The 15,659-nt window shown below is 36.6% G+C and overlaps 1 protein-coding gene across 3 annotated transcripts in view; it reads left to right on the top strand.

The window, feature by feature from the left end:
• TAFA2 (TAFA chemokine like family member 2) overlaps positions 1 to 15,659 on the top strand; it is a 529,565-nt gene that overhangs the window by 470,179 nt on the left and 43,727 nt on the right. For all 3 annotated transcript variants that reach the window (XM_060113005.1, XM_060113004.1, XM_060113003.1), the window contains exons 3-4: positions 12,558 to 12,710; positions 13,814 to 13,938. In XM_060113005.1, coding sequence (XP_059968988.1) covers positions 12,558 to 12,710; positions 13,814 to 13,938 — 278 coding nt within the window. The remainder of the gene's footprint in view (positions 1 to 12,557; positions 12,711 to 13,813; positions 13,939 to 15,659) is intronic.

Genomic DNA, 15,659 nt, shown 5'->3' on the forward strand with positions numbered 1-15,659 from the left:
TCCAAATAAGTAAAATGATTTTTTCAAAGAGTTGTCCTGACCAATTTGGGACCAAAGTCAAGGTCTCCAGGGTCAGAGTACAATATCCCACTGCTTCTCTGATGAACAGGTTTTCACTGATTATGTTGGAAGTTTCTTCTATTATGTACAAATGCTACCGGTTGAAATGCTTTTAGCTGACATTACATTTTTTTCTTTAATACATGGTATTAAAAGTTCTCCTATCATATATGCCAACTTCCATATTTTATGGATGATAAATTGTGATTTAGAGAGATAGTTAACTGAATTACACAAAATTAAATAGTCAACTTGTGGTAGTTCTGGAAATAGAATTTAGGGCTTCTGACCTCCCAATCCAGGGCTCATTGAGTGTATCTCTCTTCTTGAAACTCTACTTGATTCTCCAACAGAGCAAATTAAACACATACACACAAAATAACAAGGTCAAATATTTTTACAATTCTAATAAGTTCATCTAAGCCTAGACTTGAAAAAATGATTAAATTTACTGTTTTTTTCTCTCTTGAGAACTCTTGTAGTAAACCATTTATGTATTCATTTATTCATCAAGCATATTGATTTTTCTATTATGGATCTCAAACTGTGCATCAAGCTGGGGATTCGGAGATGAATAATCATAAGTTTGGGCCTCACAATTTAGTAGAGGGAAAGAGAGATATAAAAAGTAAGTATAGAAAACTGTCACAAGTGTGTCAAAATAAGTAAGAAAATGTTAGAGGACAGAGCAGTCCAGTCTACCTGAAGGGTTGATTAAATCTTCATTGAGTAGGTGTTACAGTGTTCTGAACTTTAAAGATGGGGTAGGTGTTCCCGTGGAGTAAAAAGTGGGGCCAGCACTCAAGAAAGAGTGAAAGGTGCTGAGCAATGATATAATAAAATTATAAAAATAGTTTATATAACTTCTGCATAGGTTGCAGCAGGAGTGCCCAGGAAAGTGAGGCTGGAGAAATCAGAGTTGGCCTGATGTAAGGATACGTGTGCTATGCCCAAGAGTTTTGAATTTATTCTATGAAAAACAACAAGCCAAGGATACTTTTATACCTTAGGCTTTATTTTAGAAAGACCTACTATGGTAGAATGTGTGTGTTTATGTGTGTAAGGGAACGATCTAGCAAATACGGACCCTCATGATTATTCAAGGAAAAGATGCTAAGGATGCCTAGACTAGGACAGTAGAAGTGAGGTCGTAGAGGAGGGAGAGAAATTAAGGTGTAAAAGAGGCAAAATGAGAGGAATTTGGTGAGCAAAGAGATGTGGGGTGTTCGTAATGGAAGTGACATTGAACTAAAATTAAGAGAGCTGAGTACTAATCTATGATCTTGAATTAGGATAATGTTTTCTAACCATCAATTTCTTTTTTGTAAAATGGCTAAGTAGGACTTTATTAGACTTGAAGTCTCTAAAAATCAATTGATTCTCTTTTAGATATTCACATTGTATATAAATAGATTCAAGGATTTAAGGCCTCCATAATAATTATAGCTAACATTTACCCTTTATCATATATCGTTATGAATGTTGACTCAGTTGATCCTCATTATAACCCTTTATGGTAGATGATAATGCAATTCCCACTTTACAGATGAGGAGCTGAGGCTTAATTTTTTCAAATCACATCTTTTATCTTCTGTGTGTCTTAGTCCACATGGGCTGCTATAACAAAATACCAAAGAGTGGGTGGCCTATAAACAACAGAAATTTATTTCTCACAGTCCTGGAGGGTGGAAGTCTGAGATCAGGGTGCCAGCATGGTAGAGTGAGGGCCCCCTTCTGGGTTTCAGACTTCATGTTGTATCCTTACATTGCAGAAAGGGTAAATTAGCTCTCAGGGCTCTCTTTTATAAGAGCACCAAATCTAATCACCTTCCAAAGATCCCAAAGTTCCTACCTCTTAATACTATCACCTTGGGTATTAGGTTTTCAACATATCAATTTTGGGAGGACACAAACATTCAGACTATAGTACTGCTCTTTTTATTCTCTGTGTAATTTTTCTCATGAAGCACTTGGATGGTACCCAACTCCTTCCTAAGTCCATTACTAGGAATATTATTGCATATTAATTAATACTGGCTATTGTAACAGGTATAACACTCAATCTTATTGGTTTAACATAACCTAAGTTTATTCCTTGTGTATGTGAATCCAGTTAGTATCAGGAGGTAGATCTCTCCTCTACAGTCATTCAGGGGCCCAGGCTGATGGTGACTCTTCACGATCACCTTTGGCACTGACATCTATCTGAAAGGGGAAGAGAGAGAGTGGCTGATAGAGTGGGAGGTTTTTTGTAGGCCTGGTCTTGAAGAAGTATAACTCATTTCTGCCCCTCTTCCATGTGTTACATGCAAGGGAGACTGGAAAATGTAGTCTAGTTGTGTGCCCAGGGGGAAAGAAAAAGGAGTCTTGGTGAATAGGTAGATACTCTTTTTTAAAGATGGGACTTGAACCTGGACCATCTGACTTCAGACTCCTCACCCAAACCACCGTGTTACATATTACCTTTTGGACTTGATTGCTCTCATGGAATCAACAGTAATCAAACTATTTTGTACATAAAGCAACGTGAGGATACTGGTTGACTTTATAGTGAATATTACACTGTGTAGTTAAGATTTGTGGCTTCATACAGGTAAGAAATAAATCCAAAATATAAATTTCATAAACTCTCTTCTCAGTTTCTCATTAAGTTCAGTGACTTAGGTTAATTTGTCAGTTTGAAGCAATTAAAAAATACATTTTACTTCGACTTTCATTTTCTGATAGGTCTCATATATTGTACCCATTGTAATGAAACTTAATCATTTCATGAACTCATAACACTTTAGAAATGGAAGGAACCTTTAAATTACCTCTAAAACTAGTCTGATTTCCTCATTTTGCAGATGAGGATAGAGACTCAGGGACTTACTCAACATTTCACTCTTCAGGGACAAAATCCCATCTTTCTTTTCACTGCTCTTGCTACTCACTCTATCATTTTCCTGAAGAAGCGCTTGGGCTGCCTGCCCTCCTTCCTAGGAGCACTTACGGGAATATTACTAATCATAAAAGAACAGTGTGACTCTCATAGTGTTTAGGAATTGGGGATGTTCTGATTCTTCACATTTTGGGGGTATAATTTGGGATTAAGCAGGAAATCTACTTTTAAAAGTTTGCCTTTAGAAACATTTAAAAGAATATTATGGATCATTTCCCCCTCATAGTAATTGGAGTTGGTTATCTTTTGAAATGTCAATTTTCACTATGAGGTAAATATAGGAAGTGAGACTGTTGAATGGTGAATTTCCTGGATCCTACTTTGAAGGTGGAAACTTGTCTTTTGCTCTTAAAAGTAGGAGTAGAAAATACTTCTTTTTTAAAAATTGAAGTCTAGTTGATTTACAGTGTTGTGTGAGTTTCTGGAATACAGCAAAGTGACTGAGATGTGTGTATATATATATACACACACATATATATGTTCTTTTTCATATTCTTTTCCATTATGGTTTATTCCAGGATATTGAATATAGTTCCCTGTGCTGTATGATATTTCTGATTGATAATTAGCTTTCGTTAATTTTAACTTTATCTAAAAAGAGGAAATATTCTAGTCAGTATATTATTTTTGGTTCAAAGAACAAAGACGTCATCAAATTACGTCAGGAAAAAAGGGGCTCACTGAAACCTATTCTATAAAATATTTCAGGAATTGAGGAAAAAGTTCAGGAAGACCTCAAGAAAGGCAGACACCAAGGCAGGTGGTGGAACTCCCTACTTTTTATCTCTTACCCTTGTACCTGTGCTTGTTTCCCACGCCTATGTGTCCCCATCTCTCAACACCGTGAGGCTTGCACAAAGCTCTCACAGGTTACCTGACTCCGGATGCCAAATGACCTTTGGACCCAAGTGCCCATTTCCATGGGACAATTCTGTGACTTTTAGTTCAAATTTCTAGAGAAATGGATTTGATTGGTCCAGTTCCTCTTTTTCAGAGCAGACCTTACCAGCAGAAGTTGTTGGACAGTTTATAAAGAGACCAATATTCTTTGAGGTTTGCCTTCCTCAACATCACTTCTCATTTAAAACGTGGATATAGAAGATGTTCATGATTGAGCTGAGGGGCAGTGAATCTAAAATTCCCCCAAGAATGAATCTTCTTCTGTTCTGCCTCTTTCTCTTAAAATAGACTGTGGTACCTCCTCTGGTTGAGAGTTTGCTTTTGTTAACGGAGACTGTACTGTTATTAGGATTATTATCCTTTGTGGCAATCTGTTTTTCCCCAATAATTTTATTTTTTCCATATGAAACTAGAGCAGTTTTAGAAAACAAGCTCTGTAAAAATGTCATTGACACTTGGTTATTTCCTCCCCAGTCATCCTGACTTCATAAATTATGTGAACTTTTGAAATTTCATTGAGCTTTTTAAATGACCATTTCTTTTAATTAGATTGCTTCAGCATGAAAGTCTAAAAATATGCCCTATTTTTTCAGTCTAATGAATTAAAGTGAGAAATTAGCTGTCTCAGAAAGTTTTTGTTTCAGCACATTTTTTCCATTCAAAGTGATTTACAGCAAGCTAAATCCACTAACTAGCTTGCACTTCAGATGCCTATTGGTGCATGTAGGTGATGCTTTATTTCTGCTTAGAAGGTGTAATGCATACTCTGGGGAGCTAGTCAAGCTGGGTAAAACTATTAAATAGGAGTGTATGGAGACAAACAAAATTTCAGAGTCAATGAGACAAATCAGAATACAAATAAGAACTGAAATCTAATGGAGAGGAAACCAAGTAGGAACAAATTCACAACTTGATGCTAAATTTACTCTCTTCTGTAGCTTGTGTCAGATTAATTTTTTTTACATGCGTCTCATGTCAACACAATTATGTGTGTATACATATATATACACATAGATTATTTAAAATATTAAATTAGAACTTTTATAGAATATAGATCTTTCTCTAACAGCAATATCTTTTAAATTTATATGTTGTATCATTTTGGTATTCATTAATTACATTAATAGTTAAAATTAAAATAACATTTAAGTAATGCTATACAGTTTAAAAGCAGTTTCACATACATTATCTCATTTGGTCTTTATAAGGACTCGATGGAGCTATCTTAGAGATGAACAAACCAGTTCTTTGAAAGGTGAATGGGCTTAAGCATTTACTCAAGTATAGTATAGGTTAGGGTAGACTTGCACTGAGATATTTCAGTTCCAGAGCCCATGTCCTTTCTAGGCTACCAAGTATCACATGTAGGAACAGTGATACACTTCTTGCTTTCCTTCACATCATCTGGAACTGTAGTCTACTGCATGTGCATGGAGCTCTGTAGAAAAGGCGTCATATGATAGTGTTGAAGATCATGGTTTCTGAAAGCAAACTGTCTGAATTCTCACTTCTGGTTTTGTCTATTACTATTTTACTTTGGGCAAGTTACTTACTATTTCTCTGGCTCAGTTTCTTCATCTGTAAATTGGGGATAATTATAGTTTCCTCTTTAATGGTTGTTGTGATGATAAAATGGAATAATGCATAGCATACAGTGAATATTCTATGGATGTTACTTAGCAAATACCACTATTCCTTAAATTGTTTCCAGAGTGAATGGATTATTCTTACATTTAGAATGTGATATGCATAGCTTTGTGCTCTTATTGACCAAAGGTCAGCAAACACTACTCAAGGTAAATGATTTGCATAAATACTATTCTGTGAACCCATTTTTCATATTTATGTATACAGTTGGTTCACAGGTAATGGCTAAAATGTGACCATATTAACATATATATAAACATATATGTGTATATAATTATATATAATTAAATGTGTCTATATAGGTATGTGTATATATAATTTTTAAAAATTTATGCACACATATAAACCAAATGCTATTCAGATATTTTTTTCTTATGGAGAAGGTAAAAAATAGTTAGAAACAAAGATTTTGCTAAAATGCCTTATAAGACTTCATTCCAGAGTATTCCAATCATAACAGCTTTGCAAAAACATTTAGGAAGCTTAAGATATGATTTAAGAGGCAGTCTCTTAAGGCCATGTTTCTGAGGAACCAGTAGGGCGGTATCCTATTGTTGAAATGATATATGAAGGTAATAACCTTGGAAGGCAACAATTAGAGCTGGGCAAGACTTGGTAATCCTGTTTTCATAAGAATTAAATCTATGTGTTCTCTAGTGTCATTTCACAAAAATGTAGGAGGCAACATTTTGTATTAATGCATCACATTCAGGGAGGAGAGAATAGCAGAAAGGTGTGGGGCTTTTTGTTGTTTTGTTTTATCTTTTGTGACTTGGGGATTGTGACATGAAGAAAATTGTTTGTTCTTTTTTCATCTAAATCTTCTCCAGGGGGTCTTGCATCATTTTAGTATGACGCTGATTGTCTGTGAAGTCTATGTTGTTAATTTGGAAAGCCCTAATATTTGATTAGATTAGTTTATCATGAGCTCTGTCTGACTCCGTGTAGAGAATTCTAGTAACTGCTTGAATTTTTTACAGTCTCATTAACCTTTTAAAGGAAAACCACAGGAATTAGTTTTACCTTCTTAAATTGCTTGTTTACCATTTATTAAACACATGCCACATACTAGCAGTTTACATGAAAAGTTAGCCTTTGTCTACAAGAATTTGACATGAGAAGTTAAGATATATAGCAGACAAATAAGAAAACTATGTGTGTGTATATGTATGCCATGCTTAGGTGAACTAAATTTTGCTAGAAGATTCATGTCCCTATTTTGAGATATCTCATTTTACTTACCATATATACTGGCATATATAAAATATTGAACAGTCAATATTCTCCCTACCCATGCCTTAAAACTCTTTGAGTGCAGGATTATCCATCCTTCCATCCATCCATCCACCCACATCCACCTACCTACCTACCTATCATCTATTCTATTTTAACAAGGTTAATCATCCCCTTCTCATTCCCCCACAGAAAGCTTTACAACTTCAATTGTAATAAGAAGGACAAAGTCTGATAGAGATTTTTCACAAAATCCTATTTCTCACAAGGAAACTCAACCTGTGTGTCTGTGCATTTTATTCACAGGTAATGAAGAGAAAGGTCAGAGCAGAAAGGCCTTGGGTCTGTGAGGTTTGCTCTTCTGCATCACCTTTATTATTAATTCCTTAACATTTAGTCCCATATTCTCTGAAGGGGGAGGACATGGCTCTCTTCTTCCCAGGGCAGCTCCTACCTTATCCTTCTCTTCATTATACTATATGGGCATCATTTTACCTCCTTTCTTCTCAAAGAAGAAATAAGCACACTTTCTTCACCAGAGCTCTGACATACTGAACTTAGCCAACATAATTATCCAATTGTAAAATGACTCTTTATAACCCTTTGAATTATATAAATATCTGAACAACATTTTCTTGTTTCTGTTCGTTCTGCATTGACTCAATAAGCTAGAATGATCCAGGTTTTTGAGATATCATGTTTCACTGACTTATCCTTCAACTAACACATTTGACAATATATATCCTACTGCACAACCTAGGAAGCAATGGAAAATACTACTGTGTAGTCAGGGTAGGCTAAGTTTTGTGACAGTAACAACCAGCCACCAAATTTTAGAGACTTATAACACTTTAAGGTTTATTTCTCACTCATATGTCCATATGGTTGGCGGGGACTCTGTTTCATGTATCTTTACTTGGGGACTCAGGCTGATATAGTCTCCACTATCAAGAATGTAATTGGTTGCTCTTGCTGGTGGGAGAAATCTGGTGAATGACACTAGCTATTAAAATGTCCACATAGACTGATATCCTTTGCTTTTGCTCGTAAGTTTAGCTTTCATTTCATTGGCCAAAGCAAGTCACATCACCACATATAGATTTAATTAATGGGGTGGAGAAGTACAGTTTTTCTTGTCAGGAAAAGTAGAAATGAATTTTGACATTGGCATTGGGAAGGGAAAACCAGGTGCAATTTTTTTTACCTGTCAATTCTTTTCCAACATATGATAAAAATTTCCTTGTAACAAACATGATAAAATAGCCCTGGTGGATGATGCTGAAATGGTTCCTGCCTGTTTTCTCAGGATAGAGACTAGTGGAACCTCACTGTGTGCTCCTGGCCACTGCAGTTCTGTGGAAAAGAGAGCCCAGCCACTATCCAGCTCTTCCTGAAGCTGTCTCAGCTCGGTCCTCTGCCTACTAGCATCACTGTCTGAAGAAACCCTAATAATCTCTTGTCTCTAAACTGGCTTCCATTCAAAGACTTGCAGGACACATCTCATCATGACTTACATCTCTGTTTCCCTAAATTGCTATCAGAGCTCCAAGCATCCCAAATTATCTATCATCACACAGTCGTTTATTTCCATTTTGTTCTGTAATCCCACCCCTTCATTAATTCCACTGTGTCCTCTACAGTTTACTGGGTGCATCAGCCAACTCCCTGCCGGGCAGTCCTACTACTCTTTCCCAGTAAATTTATTCTTCCTCTTTGAAATATATATTTCATATACTTTTTTCTTCTCAAATATCTCTCATATTTCATAGCAAAATGAGATAAAATCAGATATGAAACTTCATCTTCTCACCAACTAATCCGCTCACACCTACCTGACTCTGTATTCACATATCTCACCTTCACTCTTAGGATTAAATGTCTCTACATGAATCTAATGCCAACCCCCCAGGTGCCCTCAATCTCAATTCCTTATTTCCCTTCAAGAACATTCTTTTTTTAATTCTCAATTTTCTCTCCTATATTGTCATTTTCTTTTTTCTCAGATTTTTCCAGCAAGCAAGCATGCTTTTATGGCATCCATTAAAAAAATTTCCTTGAACTTTTGCTTCATTCCAACTATTACTTCATCTCCTTCTTCCCTTCACAGAAAAACTCCTTGAAAGAAATTTTTATAATTATCTGCAGTTTTGCATCTCATTCTCTAATAAACTTACTATAATCATGCTTTTATCTTCATCATGCCATTAAAATGATTTTTATCTAGATCAAGTGTTAATAATAGCTAACACAGAGTACCTGTTATGAGGCAGGGAGTATTCTAAATACTTTATACATATTAACTCATTTAATCCCCAAATCAACCATATGAAGGTGGTGCTATTAATATCCTTCTTTTAGATCAGAAAAAATACTAATCAGAGATATTTGATGATGTGCCCAAGGTTACAATGCTGTTTGAAGAAGCTTAGATTTGAACCTAGCTACTGCGGTTTTGGAGGCTCTGTTTTAACTGCTGCATCATATTATTTTTTTAGTAGACAATTATTTCACTTCATTTATTAAACCTTTCAGCAACATTTGACATAACTGACCAATCCCTCTTTCTTGAAACATTTTATTCTTTGGTTTTCCATGCCTTTATCTCATGTTCTTTTTCTTTTACCTCATGTTCTGCTCCTTATCAGTTTTTTCTACTGTCTCCCCTCTTCCAGATTTAGGTTCTGGACTATTCTTTCCCTACTTCTATCAGTAGCGGTAGCCTTTCCATGGCAATTTAGTCCAGTCTATGGCTTTAAATTCACCTATCAACCTAGATCTCTTAAGTGTGTATCTGCAGTCTAGATATCTTCCCTAAGATCCATTTTATAAATGTTGCTGCCTGATTTACATCTCTACTCCTGTGTCTTATAAGAATCTCAGACTTAACACAGACAAAACAGAACTACAGTAATTCTGACCCAACCCAACTTTTGCCAAACCCCCCTTTCCCAGGCCTCCTCTGTCTTCCAGAACCACCAAATTCTAATTCCTCAGGACAAGCTTAGGAGTAATCCTTAATTCCTCTTCCCCTCACAGCTCATACTCAATCCATTAGCAAGTCAAACCAACTCTACTCTGAAATATCCCTCATCTGGTACTTCTTCCCAACCCTTAGTCTAGTCTGTGTCCCATCCTTCACCTCCTGAACTCCTGCAACCCCTTCACAACTGGTCTCCCTGCTTTCACTCTTGCTTTCTTCAGTCCATTCTCTAAAGAGCAGCTTGAGCAAACTTCTAAAGCATTAATGAGATGACAACATTTCTACCCAAAGGCTTTTCCTTGCAACGAGAATAAAATCCAATCTCTTTACCATAGCACCCCCTCCCCTACACCATCTTCCTACGTTTCTGACACATTGTCCTCAGCCTCTCAGTTGTTCAACCACAGTACAGGCACACTGGCCATCTTGCTGTCCTGGGAACACACCACACGTTTCCCCATTTCAGAACCTTTTCATTTGCTGCTCCTTCTCTTTGGAAAGTTCCTCCTTTCTTAGCTCTTCATCATGGAGGCTTTCTTCTCATCATTCAGGCCATTAAAACCTCCTCAGAGAGGTTTTCCCTGAGACTCACAAAAATCTGCCTTCCCTCCCTGCTTGATTACTCTCAATCACATTACCCTACTGCATTTCTTTCAAGGAGCTAGAAAATCTAATATTGTCTTACTTACTCATTAGTACCTAATTATTATTTGTTTTCTCCACAGGAATATGAGCTCTTTGAGGGCAGGTCTATGTCCATTTTATACATTGTTGCATCCCCATTACTCAGAACCATGCCTGATATGTGGTATTGACTCAATTAAAATGTGACTAAATGAGGTTCAGTGTAGAAAGCAGTATTTTGACTCATAATATTACATAAAGCATTCAATAAATTAAAACAAACTGAATCATCCTTAGCTAAGAAAATATTTTCTAGAGCACAAGGAACAGAAATCCAGATTTCAAGTTTTTAGCTTTTGTTTGATAGCCTTGTGTTTGAATCACACATGGAGAAATCCCCATTTGTATCTACCATGACAGAAAAATCTTTGTGACATTGGAAATGGTATCTGCTTCTTAACATTCTTTTGAGGATTATGTGTCAAAGCTGTATGTTATGCCTGAGTTTCTTGGTTTCACATGGGGGATGAGGTGGACAATCCATGTGATTTGGTCTCTCTTAGAAGAAAAATCCAAACAATCTAACCTGAGTTACTGCCTAGTGGTTCCTCATCTCTGAGGGGAAGATTGATATGAATGCATGATGTACTCATCTCATTTACAAAATTATATCAGTATGTTTATAACATGAAACAACTTCATATGTCCTACTTTTCTATTTAAATCTGTTTTTATATCAATCACATGTTCTTAAATTTCTGAAAGCATAACATTTCAACAAATGTTTGATTTTAAGCTGGTTTTATTTTTATCAGATGGAAATTTTGCTTTATCATTTCACAGTAGGGTTAATACTTTGAAGAAGAAATAGTGGGTAAAAAAAACAATGAAGGCAAACTCGAACCCTACCCTAATGTGATAAGTGAGGTCCAAAAATTTCAATCACCCAAACAGTTCAGTAGCCTTACTGGAGGTTAAGAAAATGGGTAATGGAGCCTCACAGCTTAGTGAACTGGGTTTTCCAGGCTAGATATAAATCCATCCAAGTTCTGTCTGTGGTGGTTGTCATTTGGTGGCAGTTGTTCCCTCAGGCAAAATTGAAAGGAATGATTTTTTTTTTCCCCTCCTGAACAGGCATTTAATAGTCTTATTTCAGTTGGAAGCAGTAGTTGGAGAATAAGTTACAGGAACAGACAAACCAAAAAAAAACCCCCAAAACCCAAAAAACTCCACGTAACTTAAAGTGCTTCAGACTGCAAATGTAAACATGAGGGCGAGGGGAGGGCACCGAGCTCTCTCCCCTGACATGAGACAGGAGGGTCACATCATTGTCGGGTCCCTTTACCATCACCACCCTCTGATCTCAGCCCTGCAGGTGGGAGGGAGGGAGGGAATGTCAGAGGCAGGGAAGAGGACTTAAAGGAATGAGGAAAACACTTTGTAAACTTAGAACCAGGGTGCAAGGTGGGGGGCAAGGGAGCTCCTGGAGCCCTTGCCTTGGCTGAGGGGTGGGGCCAGCCCCCCCAGGAGGTGCGGGAAATACTGTTGGCTTCATGCCACAGCCATCCCTGAGACTGGACGGAACGTTCAGGAAAATGGCAGCAATTTCAAAAATCACCCAATTAGTTCATTTCCAGGGAAATTGAGCAGAAGAATCCTGAAGTGGGTTCCCACCCTCTGCCTCCCTGATTTCTGAAAAGAATTTCCCTTCCTGGCCCTTACACTCACCCCTAGATGAAGAATATAACCTTTATCAACCCACCTACTTTGAGAATAAGGTTTGTATCAGCCCTAGTACAGGGCACCTTGTCCAGGGGGTTCCCTTACTTTGATCAACATGTTGAACAAAAAGGTGTAAAAAAAGTCATATGCAAATAAATATGTTTTTGATGATACCACACATTGCCTCTATATTTCAGACTGCTGTAACAGCTCATTCTAATCTAGTCACTAATTGTTCCTGCTTCACCAAGCATTTACTGACAGAAATGGTCCTACCACATTTAGCAAAGAGATCAAATCTGCATTATGGAGTCAGCATCATTGTATTTCTAGTTTCATGCATGGTGGATCCTCTATAGAGCTATATTTAATGTGCTTCTAATTAAAAAGAGTGAGGGAGTATCCAAAGCTTTCTCAATGTTATCTCAACTTTTGTTTTTGTTTGTGCAGCTCACCATGTTAAAACGGGCACTTGCGAGGTGGTGGCACTCCACAGATGTTGTAATAAGAACAAGATAGAAGAACGGTCACAAACAGTCAAGTGCTCCTGCTTCCCTGGGCAGGTGGCAGGTACCACACGAGCTGCTCCATCTTGTGTGGATGGTGAGGCTTCTTCCGTTGCTCTTTGTGATAGCGTAGACTAGAACTGCTTAGAACTGGAATCCCACTATGATGCTGATGACTGGGGTTAATCCTGGGGGACCGCACCATCAACCATGTGGTTGGTACAAAGTCACTTGAAATCTAAAATCTATTGGAAGATGGTCTAAGATCTTATGTGGTTTTGTAGCAAAAGGCATTATAATGAGGTTCCAATAAGTCCATGTGCCTCTTACTTTGATACCATGAAATATTGATTTGCCAGTGGAGGGCAAGTGTGTGTGTGTGTATAAATTATTTGGCAAAGGAAAAATGAAAATAGATGATTAAATAGTGTGGGTACCTAAACACATGGCTGGTTCTTAACAATGAAAAATAAACACCACACGGATGAGTGAACGTTTAGCTGTGGATAGAATTCACATGAAATATTTTTATAGAGATTTATCAAAATATTAATTTCTTTCTTGGAGGATTCACCTAATTACAATAGGATATAAATATTTATGTGGGTCTATATAATTGATGTTATCATAAATAATAATGTGTTAAGTGCTTATATTTTCATGGTGCACTCCTTGTGATGATAGTTACTGCCCACAGTAAAAAAAGATTGTGTTAATTTGAATGCCTTCCTGATTTTAGCCTACTTGTGGGAAATATTACATTGATTCTAAAATATTGACTCTGGTCATGGACTCACTTTCTTATATGTTTATGTAAATCAGCATATACATGTATCCACGTAGTTTCTTTCCAATATGTTAGTGTCCATGAAGCCTATATGTTTGCATGAAATATCCTTTAAAAATGTGCCTATCATTAACAATACTGTATTATACACTTAACATGAGATCTACCATCTTAAAATTTTAAGTATTCTTACCACAGTAAAGTAAAAAATTTAAAAATATTTTTAGTCAAAAAATCTAGAAAGATTTATTCCCTTTAGACAAAAAAAAAAAAAAAAAAAAAAAGCATCCTTCAAAATCTAATCAGCCCAGTGGTGGGAAAAACATGTGGCTTTTGTTCCTCTTTAAATGTGCACCCAAAGAATTAACAAGCCCAAATAGAAAATATTAAATTGATTTTTCTATCTCCTGTAGCTTCAATAGTGGAACAGAAATGGTGGTGCCATATGCAACCATGTCTTGAGGGAGAGGAATGTAAAGTTCTTCCAGATCGGAAAGGATGGAGCTGTTCCTCTGGGAATAAAGTGAAAACAACTAGGGTAAGTGGACAGCCAGCCTGTGAAAGCAAAAAGTCTCTCAATTAATAGAGCACGGAGCATGTGCAGTGACATCTTTAAGTGGTGGTTGTAGGATGAGAGGTAGTAGTTTTCCATAGTATGTTTTTTTCCCATTTTCTCATAGCACATTTTTATTTCACCCAGAATAACATCTTCTGTAGATCGCCATCAACTGTCATATTACCTAATAATTAAATACTCTTTGTTCCTTCATGAGATACTGACAAAAATGTGAACACCCCCGCCCCAGGATGCTTGTTAAATGCTGGGAAGGTGACCCCAATCCCTCATTCTTCTGATGGATAGTAATCTGAATAAATTCTGAAAAAAAGAGAATTTATATATGACTCAACAAACATTTCCCAGTTAATATTCTTTCATTTTTATGAGAGTAATTATTTTGACCTCCCTGATTTCTGGATCAATAAATAGTTTTCTAATGGTTAAGTCTGTAATCGTAATCAGTTATCAAGAGGAGTTTTCAAATCTCAGGGTCAATATAAAAAGAATGCTCTTCAGACAGTGAGGTATTTCAGCTTGCAATGACTGATTTCTGGGGGATAGGAAATAAGTGAAAAATAGCTTTATTCCTTCATTTTCTAATTACTTCCATGGATATTCTGGACTGGCAGAATTTTTTTTTTTTTTTTTTTTTTTTTTTTTTTTTTTTTTTTGCAGTACGCGGGCCTCTCACTGCTGTGGCCTCTCCCGTTGCGGAGCACAGGTTCCGCAGGACGCGCAGGCTCAGCGGCCATGGCTCACGGGCCCAGCCGCTCCACAGCATGTGGGATCTTCCTGGACCGGGGCACGAACCCATGTCCCCCACATCGGCAGGCGGACTCTCAACCACTGCGCCACCAGGGAAGCCCTGGACTGGCAGAATTTAAATTCTTTGTGGAATCAGCAAATGAAAGTTTTGTCTTATTTTGCTTTTTGCCCTAAGGGGAAAGCTGACTATTGTTTAGAACTGGATAACTGGGGGCTAGAACAGAATAATGTTTTATAAAAAGGGGATGTTTTATTTAATAAAATGTAACATAAAACTAGACACTGTAATTTATGGTATTGATTAACAATAGCAGTTTTATTTTAAACCTTGTGTGGACATATTCAGGAGGATTATTTTAAAATCCCATCAGATATATAATGTTGAGTGATATCTTTAGTGCATTGACTATTCAGACATACAGAGAAGTAACCAAGTTTCTAATAAATAATAACTTTATATTTTGTCAAATGATTTCATGACTCTAAACTCGTCAGTTAAAGGCTGACACTATTTTCCAGAATCTGTGGAGTGCATGATCAGTTAATTAGTATAATTGTATTATTCAGTTAGCACATGATACAATACATATTGATTTGTTAAAACCATTCTGGCAATGTGAAATTTCCTTATAAGCTATTTATAGCATGAAATTTTTTTTCCTAACACTACTAATCCTTAGTCTAAAATAGCACTCATGTAAATGCCTGGAGATTTAAGATTCTGAAACAATTTTTTTTTTAAATAGTGAGTTCTCTACATCTAAATTCTATGTTTTTATTACATCAGTGGGTATGAGGAAGCTAACACTTATTAGATACTTAAAACTTATGCCATATACTGAACAATGTGCTTCATGTGAATTAGCTCATTTAATCCTCTTAATAGCCCAGTGAAAGAGGTAATATTATTATCTTCTTTTACAGCTGAGTAAACC

This window comes from Mesoplodon densirostris, chromosome 11, assembly GCF_025265405.1.
Source record: "Mesoplodon densirostris isolate mMesDen1 chromosome 11, mMesDen1 primary haplotype, whole genome shotgun sequence".
Classification (NCBI taxonomy): Eukaryota; Metazoa; Chordata; class Mammalia; order Artiodactyla; family Ziphiidae; genus Mesoplodon; species Mesoplodon densirostris.